The sequence below is a fragment of the Tyto alba genome, unplaced genomic scaffold (genome assembly GCF_018691265.1).
Source record: "Tyto alba isolate M040663 unplaced genomic scaffold, T.alba_DEE_v4.0 Super-Scaffold_13, whole genome shotgun sequence".
Taxonomy (NCBI): Eukaryota; Metazoa; Chordata; class Aves; order Strigiformes; family Tytonidae; genus Tyto; species Tyto alba.
In genome coordinates, this window is record NW_024881275.1 from 20,552,012 (window position 1) to 20,569,711 (window position 17,700).

The 17,700-nt window shown below is 39.4% G+C and overlaps 1 protein-coding gene across 2 annotated transcripts in view; it reads left to right on the top strand.

The window, feature by feature from the left end:
- The first annotated feature begins 295 nt into the window (after positions 1 to 295).
- The window catches only part of SRFBP1 (serum response factor binding protein 1), an 81,470-nt gene continuing 64,065 nt past the window's right edge, over positions 296 to 17,700 (top strand). For both annotated transcript variants that reach the window (XM_042787937.1, XM_042787936.1), the window contains exon 1: positions 296 to 492. In XM_042787937.1, coding sequence (XP_042643871.1) covers positions 463 to 492 — 30 coding nt within the window. In that variant the 5' untranslated portion in view covers positions 296 to 462. The remainder of the gene's footprint in view (positions 493 to 17,700) is intronic.

A 17,700-nucleotide genomic window follows, 5' to 3' on the forward strand; every position in this document is an offset into this window, starting at 1 on the left:
GCAGGTACCTCTTCAGTTTAAGGATTTAGAGGTGTACATTTTCCTACGTTTCAGATTCAGCCAGCCGAAGAAGCAATGCGGCAACGTAAAACGCAAGGCAAGGGCGAGACGTTCCCGGTTTGCGCCCGCGCGAAGGCAGCTCTGTCCCGCGGCCCGCCCCCTATCAATCACCGCCGCACGGGCCCCACCCACCACCCCCTTCCGCCCCGCCCCCCGCCCACAGCCCGCCCTCCCCTGTCCTCAGCGAGGCGGCACCGGCGTGGCGGGGGCGGGGCCGGAGGACCGCGGCCTTCGATAGCGGGGCCTAGAGAGGCCCGACCCATAGAGTTCCAGCCCGGAGCGGGGCCTGCCCGGGCGGGCGCGGCGCATGCGCGCAGTTTCGATTGGCGCCGCCGGTGCGACGGCGTGAGGAGGGGGAGGCCGGAGGCCAGGGCTCGGCTCGGCTCGGCTCGGCTCGGCGCCATGGCCCCCGTGCTGAACCTCAACAACGAGGTGAGCCACTAGCTCCCCGCGGCCTCTGGGATGGTGGTCGGCGCTTAGGCCGGCGGGGGCGGCCGGGGAGGGCCCGGCGCGGGAGCGGGGAGAGGAAAGTGTCGGAGCCTGGCGGCGGCGGCGGGTCACCGTGTGCGCGGGCAGGGCCGGGGCGGGCCCTTCCCGACCCTCCCCAGGGCCGGCGTGGCTGCCTGGGGCGGCAGGGAGGGCCCCGGCCGCGGCCGTCGCCGTGTGGCCTGAGGCGGCTGCCGCTGTCCCCCGGGAAGGGGCTGCGCGGTGGGAATCAAGCTCTGCCTTGCGAAGACGAGCAGCCGTTACGGGGGGTGATGCGCAGCAGTCGGCACGTGCGCTTCGGTTCCGTGTCCCGTCGTGGAGTGCCGTGTCATCACCGTGTCGTGTCATGGCTTACTGCGTTTGTGTTCGCACTGGGGTTTTGCAGGTGGTTCTCGCAGACCTACCAAACTCTCAGCTCCCTGTCTCCTGGATAGCAAAGATAAGATCTTGCCCTATTTTCTTGGAAGTGGAGGAGCTGATAATGAGAAATTAATAGGTTAGGCCTAACCTTTTCCAGTTCTATAAGAAGGTTGGTGTTTCATATTTATTTCTGAATTCTTTCCTGTTCTATAGCATGAATTAAATTAGGCGTGTTTCACTTGCAGTGGGTTTTGACTACGCATTTGCAAATCGTTGCGTGCAATAAGTCTGACCCAACTAAACCATGCTCTTTAAACAGTTACTGCAGCACCTAAAGAGTAGCTGACAATTCTGCTGAGCATGTATTGTATGAGCTTCTGCAGATGGCATTGTGCACTTCCGCGGTTCCTAGATAATTCACAGCATGGTTAAAGTTACTGTTTGTCATCAGCAGAACCAAAATGAGTATAATACAAGCATTCTCAGATTACGCTTGTATTTAACGTAAGTTTTATGTTCTAGACATACACTAGCTATGAGAGAGGTTGATTTGCAAGTCAAGAGTTTAGTGAAAAGTAGCCTTTTCATCAGAAAAAATGTCATTTGATATTATGTAAGATGTAGATATTTACTCTGATTTATTACAAGCTTTTGATTCTTGCTATTAACAAATATCTGATCAAACATGAATGATTTCACATTGAAGTATGATAGTGAATCACCAGAGAAAGAAGAGAGCATTTCATTGCTGAAGCAGGGATTTTTTTGACTGAGTTCAGGTGATGATTCCTAGTCTTTCATCAAAGAGATACTTGTATAACACTGGATGAAGAAGGAAGCATTGTTTGACTGAGGAATGACCAAACAGTTCTTCGGAAAAAGATAGAATACGATGAGTTTCTGTACAAAACATTGAAAAATTTCAGTAAGGACGCTGGGAATGCTGTTGCTTCTTACAGTTCAAACATAACCCTATCCTAAGAGGAAACTCAAAGTAGGTTCTTAGATTTTGTGGAGGTGGGAGCTTTCATCAGAGCTAGCACAAAAGTAGGAATTCTCTAATAACAGGTCAATCCAAGATGCAAGGTAGTACAGAGACTAAAATCCTGGATGCAGTCTTACCAAGAGGAACAGAAAGTCAGGCAGGCTAAGAATATCATGGAGGCCTAGTGTGAGTAGATCAAACAATATTTTCCATTTCTGCACCTATACCTTTTCGTAAGGATCAGAGCTGTATTACGTACTATGGTGACTAGTCATAAAGTCTGAAAGAAATGCTTTCTTTACCAATACCTGGATGTCCTCTGTGTATTTGTTACTGAGATGCCCTTGTAAGAATGTGTGTTGCTGGTCAAAAATATTTATCTTCCTCTAACAAGGGTGAAATGGTGGAATTTGTGTGTGAATAAAGTAATGATTTTAGAAAGTCTAATGTTTTAAACTATTTGTGTAGTCTTACAGTTTGCTAAGGGAAAATGTTATTACAAAGCAGCTGTCTACTATGCACCTTTGGCTGATCGTGGAATGCCAATGCTAGGGATCACGTAAATCTCTTCCCCCATTAGGCTGTCAAATAGACGTGATGGCAGTTGTTGAAGAAAGAACCTTGTGACCCTTATACTGGTGATAAACTTGTCTTAGCTGGATTTACAGTAGTTCTGTATAAGGCCTTGTAAATTCAGCTCTCTTAAATTAGCATATTCTAGGTTTTAATTCTGGCAAAGGCAGACTTATGCTGTTAATTAATATAACAAACTGTAATAACCTGATAAATGATGGAATCTTAAGAAATTCTAGGATGATAGGTTTAGATTTTTTTTTTTTACCAATTCATATTTTGTTTCTAGGAGGAACAAGTAGTCCAAAACCAGTGTTTCTCAGTAAGATAAATTGGCACCTTTCTTAATGTAAATTGACCTTTATTTCCATTGCTTCCTTTATATGTTTGATACCAGTAATTAACAAAACAAATAGTTATCAATATCCCAAAACTTTTTTGTTCTGGAGTTTCTACAGCATTCCTATAAACTGTATTGTCATAGGTAAAAGTTGCACAGCATCTGCTTTTTACAGATAACATATACTTGTTTAGCTTATTTCTAAATGAGAAGGATAGTTACTGAACACCTGAGTAAGTAGCTTCATTTTATTATAATTTAATGGCATGAGTTGTTCTGGCATTACTGTGCTGGTGAAAACACAAAAACCCCTCACTCTCAATGGAAAGTTTTGTTAGTGCAGTGTAAAAATCAAGCCTTTGGTTCCAGTATCGGAACGAAGTCAAGTGTATACATGTTTTGAAATTAGACGACATTCAATTTGGTGATGATTTACCTTCTTATCACAAAAGAAACTTGAAAATTGAATATTGTTAAGAAAATCTAATCCTCCAAGGAAATGAGGCAAATGAAGGACTGACGTGTGTCTCCTTTCTGACTGCTTTTTAATTCCTTGGCTAGTTTCAGAGAATTTGGAAAAGAATGGAGACCTCAAAAGTTGTTCGTTTTGTTGCTTTTTAAATTATCGTTTGGTTAATGAATAGTGCCTTCATGAAGCAACATGCTTGTAACTGTTCTGGTCTAATAGGGAACAGAGAATGAAAATGTCATACTGTTAAGGTGACTGTATGAGTGGGATCTGAAGTTACTGTACAGTGGTAAGGATTCTGGGTGAAAATAAGAGGGAATTACAGTTGTGATGAGGTGAAATAAGACAAAAATATAAAAAATCTGTCATAATTATTCAGCTATTCACAGAATAAATAGATATATTCATAATTTATTTTAATTTTTCATGTAAAGTTGTTTATATCAGTGTAACAGCTTGAGAAACTCACCTTATTTCCATGTTAACAAATGGGTATCGTGCCAAAAGCATATTAATGTTATTTTTCTTTTTCCCTAATCGCATATATATACCTAGATGATAGAAAAAAGCAAGATCTTGACAGAACCCATAGTTAGCAAGGTCCAGCAATTTTAGGAAGCCATCATCTTGATACTGGCAAATAATGTGGTACAGTTTCAGTGTGACTGTATGACTGAAAAATTAAGATTGAAGAGAGTTAAACCACACAGATGCTTTTATAGTTCAGACATCCCATTCCTGTATGGATTACTGCATTTTGATTTCTGTGCACAAGGTGTGGGAGGGAGGAAGTAAAGACTGCAGAAAGTTAGAAGAAAGTGAAACAGTGAGGTCTAGAATTTTTGAGAAAGAGGAGCAAAATGCAGCATTTCTTGCCATTTTTTTATCATCACCTTCTTTTATACAAGGGAAAACATAACTTGTAGAATGAAAAATTAAGTTTTGCAATTATTATGTAGCAACTGTGTGCGATTATGTTTTTGTAGGGTTTGTCTGTTATTAAGCCTGGTTAGGCTTAGTATTCTCATCTTGTGTTTAATTTTATAAGCATGCATGCTGAAGGAATCTTTTGAAAAAACTATTGCTCTCTTGTATATGTTTCCTTTTTTAAAAAGCTTTCTAAGAATTTTCAGGTGTCTTGTCACAGAATAGCTTCCAAAGTTAAACTTTTCTGGAAACATTTGCTAGATGGCAGCACATAATCATCAACTGTGGTAGACAAGGGCAAGTTTAAAGGGAGATAGCTCATGTTTAATATGAAAAATGATTGTTAATCAGCATTATACAGTAGTGTAAAACTGAAGATTTTGAATGGGAATGAACCCAGATTTCTGTTTTCTTCAGAAGCCATTCTTCTTAAATTATGTTCTTGCTTTTACAGTTATGCTCTGCTACCAATATCATATAATTACAATAAATACAGTTATTTCTCTGCCCTCTTTTTTCTTTTCTTTTAGAATTAAATTCTGCTTACTACTACTTCCAGGAATTAAGATGCAAAAGTCCATGAAGCTAATGCAAATGATGTCTCAAGGAATTGTTTTAAAAATAAATGTTCTATTGTGTATCTACATGAGTGCTGTAATCACTGAAGTTGAATAATAAGGCATCATGTTATGTAAAGAAACTTTAAATGTTCTCAGAATTGAGAGTTGTGTCTGTCCATGGGACATGAATTGAATTTGCCAAACTTGTTTGGGTATGGAAACTTAAGTATCAGGTGAAGTTTTCTCTTCACTTTGTATTTAATAATCAATTGAATGCATTCAAAATAACATCTGTATATAAGAATGTTGTGGACATCTCACTGAATTAGAAAAGATTGAGCTTTGTATACAAAGTTATGCTTTTAAATAATAAAAGCTGATGTCTACACAATGCTTGTTACCCACAATTGAAGTATTTGGGGGTTTGTTCCCTAAAAGGTGGAGTCAAGGTAAAAGTATATCTTCAGAGTAACGTGTGTGCACACGTTTTTCAGTCTGCTAAACAAAGTGCAGATTTGAAAAATGTTATGTAGGGAGCTTAGTAATGAAGCTCAAGGTGGTAGATTCCATTCAGTGGTTTGGGTCCCAACACTTTGTGTTGTTCTACTCAATGCAGCACTACTCAGGCCCTTTGACTCTTTAGATGTGGTACTGACATCCTGTCCTCTGAGTTATCTGGACTGCAATTTAGGTGAAGGACATGCTCAGAAAACAATGTAAATATGTGGCTAAGGATTTAGACTGGTGTACAGCAAAGTCAAAGATGCATAGCATGGCTGATTATGAAAAAAAGAGCCATGGGAAATAACCTTAGCTTGTGAAGAAAGACTGACATGCAGTCTCTGAAAGTCTGAAACTGCAGTCTGAATTATAATTGTAATTCTGTGAAACTTGCATCTTTTATCACAGTGCAACCAGAAGGAAGTATATATTTGGAAATGCTTATTTAAAGGCTGTGTTGACCTGGTGTAGCATGGGTAGGTGTCCTGTTTGTCGTTAAGTGGTCAGACACAGCTAAGATAACAAATGTAAACAGGAGAACACTGAAATTGCGTTTACACATGCCTTCATTCAGAAATTGCTGAAAGGCCAAAAAACTAAATCACTTTTGGTGACCAAAGTTTCTGTATAGCAATGGAAAAAAATGTGGTCTGATTGGGATATCAGGTGGAATTGTTAAAGAATAGAGAGGGGAGAATTTGAGAGGGCCATTCATTCCTTCTGAGGCTGAATTGACTTGTATAGCCAGGAACTGCATCATGATTTTTGTAAGGTGCATTAAATGTGAAAATGTGAAAAACCTCATTACTTACATGCTTGTATAAGTGTCAGCTTTAAATTGATCCAACATTAAATTAACTTATAGGGTTTTTTGATCATTGAACGATCACCATTTTTGCAGAGAAACATTCCATCCAAAGTAAGTTTTAAGACTTCTCCATGGTATTTATTTGCTTTTACTTAAGCTCTTCCATATTTTCAGCCTTCTTCAGCATTGACTTCCATACCACTCAGATGTCATGCGCCTGTCTGTGTTTTCATTGACTTAAGATGACAATTTAAGCATACAATTCAAGATTTTGTTATTAATCACTTTTTTTTTTTCTCCCCACACTTTAGACTGTAGAAACTGAGACGCTTTTTAACATTGAAAGGCCATTCGTATAAGACTTATTGTGAAGCATTGCTTTGCTGTTCAGTGTGTGCTGTCTGACACATGCAATGTGCCCCTGAAGGACTGTGATTCTCTGGTGCTGGTTTCACAGGCAGCTGGATTCATTGTCTCCGAAGCTGGGACTTCTTATTATTGCACCTCAGCCATTCCAGCCACATTGTCCTGCCGCCCTCATCTGTGAGCAGAATAAATATTTTGCTAAAGCAATTTTCTGCTACTGTTTTAAGGTAGCAGGGTCTTATAAGGAGTGAGAGCAGCAGGAACACGGGACCAAGAGTGAATGGGAGGGATGTGAAGGAGAGGTGGAGGTGGACTGTCCCCCATCTACCCCAGCGAGCTGTTCAGTTGCCGTGTGGGACTTGTAGAACTGTGCTGCTTTGCATCTCATTGGAGTGTTTATCGTTAGGCAGTGGCATTTGTATGAAGTAAGCATAAGATTTGGGGAGGGTGTTCAAAAAGTAAAATCTACGAACATCTGGATGATTATATGCCGTGCAGTTATGTTGTCTGCCAGGTGCTCATGTTACAGAAATTATATATATAAACAAGGGAGCATGAGGGTTCAGAAAGGAAGCCAAAGGAGCCCTTGCATTGATCTGATCTTGACAACGTTATATATAATGAGTTCTTTGGAGAGTAGTTACGTATCAGTTTGAAAGAAGATTCTTATACTTTCACTGTTACAGTTAAATAAATTTTTGTTTATTTTTGGAAAATGTGACCAATGGCTTATCAAGGAGGGGGAAAAAACCTGTTGCAAAATAGCTCTTAAAACAAGTTGCAGTCCAGTAGTAAGTAAACAAAACATAATTTTCAGGAGTTGTATTTCCCACAGTAATCAGAGAACTGAACACTTAGTCCTTCTTTCCTGGGTTTTCTTTAAAATTGCTTTCCACTATCATGAAGGAGTTGATGTGAGCATTCAGTTTTTTAGTGTATTATATCCAAATGACTAGTGTTACCTAAGGTATGTTGCGATATTTTTAAGTGCATTCCTGGACCTACTTTACTAGTGATAAAAAAGAATCCTAGACGGAAACTTTCAAAATTGTGACTGAGTGCTCTAGGCATTACAGTGTTTAAAGCAGTCTGAAATACTGGGCAGCCAGCCCAGTGCGGTGATCCAGGCTTCTCTTTGAAATAAAGTAGCTACCCCCAAAGGTCTGTTTCATGTGCTATCCCCTGGGCTATGTGGGAATCTAGGAGTTCCTTTAGGGCAATTTAATATTCCTGTGTGCTGACTTCATAGCTGCCTGAAGGGGAGGTGAGGTAGCTGACCAGTTATCCAGTATTGGACTGAGCTGTGAGGTATCTCACTGCTCATAATTTGAAATATTATGCCTTCTTTCAAAGTATGTCTCTGATGGGGAAAATGCTGCATTTATTGTCTAATGGCTTAGTTGTTAAAAAACCTTACAGCTGAACAAGCTGGTGTACAGGTTCTCTGTCTGAGATGAGTGATCCTGTGATCTCAACGACCAGCAGAGTGCACTAATCACAAATGCTAACAGTGGGCTACTGTCCGGCAAAGAAGGGAGACTTTATGAGGTGAGGGGAGCCTGGTCATGTATTTCACCAGTGGGAGCATTTCCGTAGGAAAAGTCCTTGGCAGTGGTCCAAAGTCTGCTTATCCAACAATTAACATAAAATACGTGAGCTGCCTCAAAGGAAATACTGGAACTTAGAACTTTTTACCCCTGAGGAAATTCTTACTGGTCTACAGATGAGTTCCCTTTTGCTGTTCTGTTGCTGGCTTATGAGCCTTGGTCGATCCAGCACCTAACCAGCATGCTGGCCAAGCTTCTCTTCTGAAGTAAAAGCATATGTCCTAGACTCCTTCACATTGAAGAAGGTCTGTAATTTTAGGCTTTTTAGTTCTGGTAAGTGCTGCAACATCTAGATTGTTCCTCAGATAGTGGACACCAGTTCTGGTGCTGTTCTGAGCTCTCTGCCAGAATGGTTGAACTATATCAGAGAGAGAGTCTCTTGGGTAGCTTAAGTCAGCTTTAGGTTCATCTGTGACCACTTCAAAATTATTCTTAAGGTAAAGTGGTTAACATATAGATACTTCTGAAAAAATACCGGTGTCTAGGATGCTCTGTGGTCAAAACTGAAGGTGTCGCTGAGTTCTCGCACTTGCAAGATCTGTGTATCCCTGGCTTGCACATGGTCTTAAATACTTCCTTGAGCATCGTCATACAGTCTCTTGTATGTCACTGAAATCGGTCTAAAGTCTTGGAAGGACGTACAAACAAGTCACAAGAACAGAGAAAAAATAAATTTCTATGCAATTCAAAACCAAATATCTAACCTTTTCCATCAGTTTATTTTTCCGTCTACTGGCAAATCACTACTTTTTTTCTGGAAATTACAAGACTGTGCAAAGTTAGAAAGCAAACAGGAATTTCTCTTTAAACTCTGGAGTACTTCGCAGCAGTCATTTTAGCTCTGTGGAAATGCATGTGAAAATTCTTGCATTACTTGTGTTACTAATAAATAATTTTAAGCACAACAGTTTCTTGAAGGAGAAGAAAGTAGTGCTAGATTGGGCTTGAATTCTGCTTAAGTCAGTTCAAGTGTTAAATTACTGACATTCTTTTACAGACCATGTAAATGTCCTAAGGAAAAGGTCTTTTGAAAGCTTATGAAATTTCCAAACTTATACTCTGTGAGATAGAATTCTGAGGAATTGTGGCTTTGTTTTTTTTCCTAGGAACTGTTCCAGCAGCTGTTTCTAAAGTTTCTAGAGTTGCCACATCATCAGTTATACTAATATTAACAGCAAATTCAGATCTGCTATTTGCACAGATTTTGTTTCAGTGGATTACTAAAGCAATTAAACATGGCAAACTATGCTGGTTTTTGCTTCTGACAATATTGTATACAGCCATTATCGAACTGCTGTACTTCAGGACAGAAATGAAAACTTTTCCTTAGCTCAAGTGGTTTATATGAAGTGTGTGTGGTAGGCCACGTAGACTAGTAAGATGCTCTCATAAAACAAAACATCTGTGGCTCCTTGGTGTGGTAGTGTACAATAATGAAAAAAACATGCAAACTCAGTCATGGGAAACTTTGTAACTTTTATTTTAAAGGAACTGTGAAATACTTGCAGTACCCAGTATAATCTGGTATCAGATGTATTTTATGGGTATATATACGTGCATAAAATATTTTTTAAAAAGTCTCTATTACAGTAAGTGTGCTTAATTGCTTACTGCTGTCATTGCAGACATCTTTCTGCAACCTTTGCAAGCTTGCTACCAAATGAAGAAGGAAGCAAGGCTGAAATGAGTGTAGAAGGGAGAGGGTGGTGTTGGATTTTTCTTGACAGGATTTGAGGCTTGGAGGTTTCCTAGAAAGAGAATAGTAATCAATGGCCAGTTGATACAGCATTGATAAAATTCCTTTCAGTTTGTCTTATGCTGTGTAGGTCAGTATAGTGAAGAGGAATTAAGGGAAAAGTTTTTTAGTTAGGGTTTTAGCACAAAAGTGGCCAGCTACTAAATTCAATTACTTTTTTGATTGTCCTTTAAATCATGTAAGAGAAAGAGATTTTAAATTCTTGTACTGATTTGTATGAAAAATAAATAGCATTACATTATTTCTGTTGCAAACATGGTTCACAATGATACATGTTTATTCATATGGCATTTAACACCAAATAAAATCTGTGTGTGTGTGTATATATGTATTCAAAACTAACTACTTAGAATGTGAATTCATTACCATTTTTTTAGAATGCAAATATTCTGTTCATTTTTATTCTGGTGTATTGTCTGTTCTGTAGTCACCTTAGTCATGCTTTTATGTTCTGTAATTTTTGTGTTGAGTAAGCAGGTCAAAATTGGGTCCAGCAGAGTATTTGTATAATGGCTTTTAGAGAACTCCCATTTAAATCACCAGTAAGTTTGATAACGAGAGCTCCATGACACCAAAAAAAAGCTAGGGGCTCTAATTCTCAAATTTAAGTTTGAGTGTATTTAGAGATCTGGTTGGATTCATTCAGTTGTGTTGCAAGCTAACTTATTTTATGTTTGTAGACTTGTATCTGTGGTAAAGCAAAGTTTGGATATAAAGTGGCTCTCAGCAGTTGAGTTAGACAACTATCAATTTAAGATATTGTTGTATAGCAGCTTGGTAGGGTGCAAAGGTCTTTAAAATTGATACGATGTGATAGAGTTCAATCTCAAATTCATTACCCTGACCAGGAGCGGAAATGAGTAGTGTTCCAATAGGAGCAAGAGCGCACGAGTGAGGAATAAAATATTAATGACATTTAGTTTCCTGTTTTTAATGACTCAAATGCTGGAATTAGGGCTTGTCTTTCTCCTAGAAGTAACTGTGTGTTAAGATAAGGTGCAAATGTAAGAGGTGAATCAGGAATAGCTCTTTGTTTGGAAGCTGTTCTAGACAGAGTGCCATCTTATGATGCGTCTTACTCAGTTTCCGAATAACTGTAATAATGAGAATAAGACAGTTTAAAATAAAAATCTCCAAATATGTTTTAAAACGGCTATAAAATTGCGTTATTCCTCCATTATTTTTGTTCTCTTTTTTTCTTTTGCATTTAAGGAGTTCTTAGCTCATTTTCCTAGATTCTGACCTTGATAATTTCAATAGAGAATGAAAACTAGCCAGCAAAATAAAACTGACCAATGGAAAACAAAACTTATTCCTCAGGGTATAATGCTAGTACTTTTTAAACTATACATACTGAAATAACATTTATTTTGTCTTGAAAGAAAGTGTTCACAAAAAAGCCCACCCCTTTTAAAGAAAACAAATTATTTAAATTAATAATTTTTTTAATTCTAAATCATTTATATTAACAAATTATTATTTTAGTGGTGGATCAGGGCAAACAGAAATGTTATTTTTATATAAGCAATATATATAGTATATTACTGTCATAGAGCTATCAGTAAATGCTGAGTATGGACATCTGAATCTCTAAGTGGTATGGGGAATGTTTTCTATTAAATTTGTAGCCATTGTGATGTGCCAGGTAGATGGCATCTCAGGGCTTTTACTATGATAACAGGCTATCTTCATTATTTTAAGAATCAGCTATGCCCTTGATATCCACCCCAGGATACTGAGGGAGGTTGTGGAAGTGCTCACCAAGCCACTTTCCATCATTTATCAGCAGTCCTGGCTAAGCAGGGAGGTCCCAGTTGACCAGAGGTTAGCAAATGTGACACCCCTGCACAGGAAGGGGCCAGAAGGAGGATCCAAGGAACGACATGCCTGTCAGCCTGGCCTCGGTGCTGGAGCAGATCATCTTGAGTGCACACAGAGGACAACCAGGTGATCAGGCCCAGTCAGCATGGGTTTATGAAAGGCAGGTCCTGCTTGATTGATCTGATCTCTTATGGCAAGGTGACCTCTTTCATGGATGAGGGAAAGGTTGTAAATGTTGTTTACCTGGACTTTAATAAAGCATTTGACACCATGTCCCACGTCGTTCTCCTGGAGAAACTGGCTGCCCTTGGTGTGGATGGGTGTAATCTTTGCTGGGTAAAAAACTGGCTGGATGGCTGGGTCCAAAGAGTTGTGAATGGAGTTAAATCCAGTTGGTGGATGGTCACAAGTGGTGTTCCTCAGGGCTCATTATGGCAGCCAGTTCTATTTAATATCTTTATCAGTGATCTGGACGAGGGGATCGAGTGCACCCTCAGAAAGTTTACAGACAACACCAAGTGAGGTGGGCGTGTTGACCTGCTTGAGGGTAGAAAGAGTCTACAGAGGGATTGGGACAGGCTGGATTTATGGGCCAAGGCCAACTGTATGGCGTTCATCAAGGCTTAGTGCCAGGTCCTGCACTTGTGTCACAACAACCCCATGCAAAGCTACAGTCTTGGAGGAGTGCCTGGAAAGGTGCCCAGCAGAAAAGGACATGGGACTGTTGGTCAACAGCCAGCTGAATATGAGCTGGCAGTGTGCTCATGTGGCCAAGAAAGCCAATGACATCTTGACTTGTATCAGAAATGCTGTGGCCAGCAGGACTAGGGAAGTGATTGTCCCCCTGTACACGGCCCTGGTGACGCTGCACATCCAATACTGGGTTCAGGTTTGGGCCCCTCACTACAAGAAAGATGCTGAGGTGCTGGAGCATGTCCAAAGAAGAGCAACAACTCCGGTGAGTGGTCTTGAGCACAAGTCTTATGAGGAGTGGCTGAGGGAACTGGGGGTTCTTTAGTCTGGAGAGGAGGCGGCTGTAGGGAGACTTATCACTCTCTACAGCTGCCTGAGACTCTGGCGAGGTGGGTCTTGGTGTCTTATCCCAAGTAGCAAGTGATGGAGCAAGGGGAAATGGCCTCAAGCTGCACCAGAGGGGGTTTAGATTGGGTATTAGGAAAAGTTTCTTCACCGAAAGGGTTCTCAAGCACTGGAACAAGGCTGCCTATGGAAGTGGTTGAGTCACTATCCCTAGAGGTGTTTAAAACACATGTAGACAAGGTCCTTAGCGAGATGGTGTAGTGTCGAACTTGGTACTGTTAGGTTAATGGTTTGACTCTGTGATATTAAGTGTCTTTTCCAACCTAAATGATTCTACAGTTCAATGATTCCTGTTTGCTGTTTTATGACAGCACATCTGAAAAAGTTAGAGGTCATGTACAGATACGCTAATGTAGTGGATGAGTGGATAGAGGATGGTTGCATTAGAGGCTGGTAAGAACTGTTGTGAATAGCAATTGGTTCAAAATAATGAGTAATGGATTTCATTTAGTGGCAAAAATCACTGAGGGACTGTTGAAAAGGAAATGAGTAGCATAGAAGCAGGAGAGCATAACTTATACTTAGTTACATGATAAAATAGGAATTTCAGAAGATATGAAACAAAAGGGCAGTTAAGGTGATTGCTTACTTATGGAGCAGTTCAGAAATAACAAGAGTGATGGAAGGAAGAGGAGAGAGATAGCTTATTCTTTAATTATTGTAACAGTCAAAAGTGATAAGTGGGTAATGAGGTGTGTTGGACAAGAGGAAATAGGATGAGGAGAGCTCATAAGGAGGGGAAACATGTATCTGGCATGAAAAAGCTGGTGACTTTAGAAAAAAAAAAAAAAAAAGTAGCAAGCTTCAGAAGAAGGGAATCCCCCCAACAGAACCAGCACTTGGTTTCGGAGAGGAGGTCTAAATAGCTGGATGATAAACACACCATACCTAAAATAGATGGGTAATGTGAGATCACTTGTTCTGTTACAGCAAAAAAGATTTTTGCAGGAACTTTTGAGCTCTGCTGTAAGCTATTAGTAACTAATACTGGGATAGTTAAACTACCTCTTGTAAATCTGGTATCTTGGCAACTGCCTGATGGAAGACTAATTGCTTGAAGGTATAGTTCTATACAAAAGAATAATGTGTCAGACATCTGGCAGGGATATTTTAAGCTCTTTATTCCTTCTGCTTCTCATACTTGTCCATTTCTGCAGTTTCTATTTTACGTCATGAAGAAACTTCCAGGAAAAATGCAGATTATTAGATTTTTCTATATTTTTTTTTCAGACACTGACTTTCATTTGTGTTTATGAAAAGCTTTCATCATGAAATTGAAGGGGTTTTTTAAACTGTTGTCAGAGAATAAAGAACGCTCTTTGGTTTAGCAAGGTAATTCTCTAGTCACACTAGAAAGAATTTTTCCTGTCCTTACAAAAAGACTGAAAAATAAAATATATAGGAGTACTTTTAAAATACCTCAACTTTTAAGATTTTTTTGGCCTAATCTATAATTGCTGTGTGAGAGAAAGAGTTCCCACAAAAAAGGTAAGTAATAGAGTCATGATAGCAGAAATAACCTTAATGGAAGAGCAGGGTTTTTTTTTGTGGGAAGTAGTATACTGTTTCAGAGTCTGGCAGGCCAATAATATTGAAGCATCTTTGAAGCCAACAGAATCTCGCCTCACATTCTGGTGGTTTTAGTAATCTTTGACACAGGCTGAATATTCATTGTGTTTGAGAAAGTCAGAAAAATCGGTGATACAAATCTGTATTTCCCTTTTATCAGTGGTTATCAGAGTGTGGCCTCTGAGACCATGGATTTTGCCAGTCACTGGAGTACCCCAGGTCTGGACAGGGGTTGTACTCATTGGATGTACTGTCATACATATATTTTTATATGCATGCTAGGTGGCCTTGTTCTAGGGGCAGCATAGGGCACATGAAGAGCCTTATGCTAGACTTCTGTAATCTGTCAGTAAAAGTCAGAAATCTGATTTTGTTAGCCTTTTTTAAATAATGGGAAGGCAGAGTTCTTACAAGGTTTGCAAAGGTACCACGTATTTTAAAAGTGTAAAACTACTGTCATAAACTGTTTGAAAAGAGGATGTCTCAAGCGATTCAAGTGGGCTGCCCTGGGGAAAGGGAGGGGGAGAAGTGGGTTGAGTTCTGTGGTGGTGGGTGGGCTGTTTCTCTCTGTTTCCCTCCTGTTGCTGCCCAGAGGCAGAACTTGCCCAGCTGCACCGGGGCAGGCCAAAGAAACTGAAAACCTTCTGGAACACCTATTGAGCAGATGTGAAAAAGATTATATAAAGATGACAGCCCTGCCTGTGTTTTTGTCAATCCACCACCTAGGGATCAAGCTTGCTACTCTATGACAAGACAGGATCCAAAGGGTGGTGATTCCCCTCATCCTATTCCACCCCCTCTTCTCTTTTCCTCTTTCTGTCTCTTTCTCTATCATTCTTACAAATATTCAGAGATATAAGTTTTGTACAGGTTATTAGAAAAATAGTCTCTTCATCAAAGTGCCTTTAATTGTTCGCTGGAGATTATCGGTTGATTGTTGTCAGATTGTCTCCACTCACTCACCAAAACTGTCAGTTAATAAAAGTAACAGCTAAATTGTTCCTCTGAGTCACTGTGGTGACTTGACCCTGCTGTGCAGCTCTGCCAAGCAGAGACTGTATTGTCCCCTGGTACACAGGGCCTTGGACAATTCAAAAGGTTCACCACTCTTGTAACCCACCGAGTGGGACAAGACAACTATATACACATCTTTTCTGTTCTTTCCCTGTTTTCTTGTTCTCTCTCTTTTTTTTTTTTTTTAATAGAAGAATTCTTCCTTTGAAAACATGAATATTAAATCCTTATTACACGTTTATTGCTACAGCTTTTTTTATCCCAGGCATAGAAGTTCCCTTCTTGAACTTCATTCACTGTAACTTTTGTCTGATCATTTTATTGGACTAGGCATCATTCCTTGCTTTCCTTATACTCCCTCATTCCATGACATACCTCTCTACATATCTGCAGTGTGATGGTTTTTGTTACATTATGATGGTAGTTATATAGATTATTTTTTTTCTGTTTGACCTTTAGAAGTGTAATATTTGAGTGTCACACAAGAAAATAGTCACTTGGGAGTTACGGATTAGAGACGAGAAAATTTTATCATTAGTTTAAAATATACTTGCATGGTAGAAATTCCTTCAGCTTGTGAGGAGAGTGTGGTACAGGGGGAGCTGCTTATTCTTCCAAAATGCATCAGTACTGGTGATACTTACTCATAAGATGAAAATTAGATTTAACTGTTGCATGGTGCAACTTGAGATGTGGTTTGATTCTATCTAAAAGTTAATTAAACTTAATAATATTGTTTTGCTTTAGCAGCAGGAGATGATAGTTAAGACCTTCCCCTTTTTTGATGGGAATTTTCACATACCTGAAGAACCCTCCTGCCTTTTGGTTTCCTCTTCTTTTATATATAGACAGGGAGGAACTTCTCTGAGAAGGAGCTTGGAGAAAAGTAGTTTAGATTTGAAAACAAAAAGCGTATTTTTCTTATCATAGTAAGATCAGTTACTTTTATTTTCAATTTTCACAAAACCAGGTTATACATGGTCTTTATACACAATCTAAAAATTGTGGTATTTAGTTCATTTTTTTTATCCTTCAAATTTATAGAGAAATTGAAAACTGATTTAATAGGTATTTCTCCAACTCCTCAGCTGATGCTGAGTTTTGCTTTATTTGCTTAATTAACTTGAAACCATTTTTCCTTTATGATTCCTTTATGCCTTTATAGTAGCAACTATATATATATCTCCCGGCTTTGAAATAAAAATTCTGAAGTCCTAGTACAAAGTGAGTGGTTGTGTTGAATGACAGATTCACAAAAATAATGCATTTTCTGGTAATACTGAGATACAAATATTTGGCAAATATTGCTGTAATGTTGTACAGGCTTCCCATTCTTTCCCGGGCTTCTTAGCATTTGAGACTAGTGTAAGCTGAAGGCAATTGAAGTAACTATAAAATTGTCTCTTTTTATATGAAGTATCTTGCATGGAAGAACCTCTCCTTCTTCTGTCCAGTTCAACAAGTGTCAGGGTCCTAATTTCTCTTGAAGCTTCAATCACCATATTAAAAACATCAGTCCAAAGAATGTGGTAAGAATAAAACATACTGTATCTTCAAGTTGCAGAACCAGTGATGCCTGGCATCTTACAGCTTTGAGTCCAGTATTCGTTAAAACTTCGTACCAGTATCCTCAGTTATCTTAGTCTCTATAGTTTTTTAGTGTATTATCATTGGGGTTGATCTCTTCAAGTGCTAATCAGTAATTAGTTTATGGCCCATGTTTCCCACCTGTTTGGCTGATCAGGAGATGTGACTGGTGTTCTGTGGCTGGTTCAGAGCCAGATGTGCTGGTGAATGAGTATCTATGTACTAATTGGCAGCCAAAATGGAAAAGATTTGAATTCTGCTTGTGTATTTCTGCCAGGCACGCTCATTTTAGTTATTATCTCCTACTTGGCTACTGGTTTTCACAGAATATGTAGGAGCTCTGGCCTGTGTTGATTTGTCAAATTTGGTTTCTGTTTAGTAAGCCCAAAAGTACTGGGTAGGGATACTGACAGGCAAACAATGTGCTGACAAATTTAATTTCCTCAGAAACCAGGTTAACAAATTTAATTCCAGAACACACAGTTTAAATGTTCCACTTTTTCAGGATAGCTTAGAAAAGTTGTAGTGTATTGTCTCTCGGGACTCTTGAGGTTTTTTTCTTGTGGCTTAGGATGCCAATACCACTATCTCTTTGCAAAAATGATCATTAATTAAACTCAGTTGGAAAAGCTGTGCAGCAAACAAATTTTGAAAATCTAAATTTTGAAGCAAAGTTGAGAAAGTGGGACTTTTGAGATGACATGGACCCGATGTGTTTTAAATGTAGGATAGGATATGTTTTCCTTAATTTTTTGAGCATGTAAATAATTAATCATAAGGTCAGTGTTACATAAAAGTAGTTACAGAAATTGA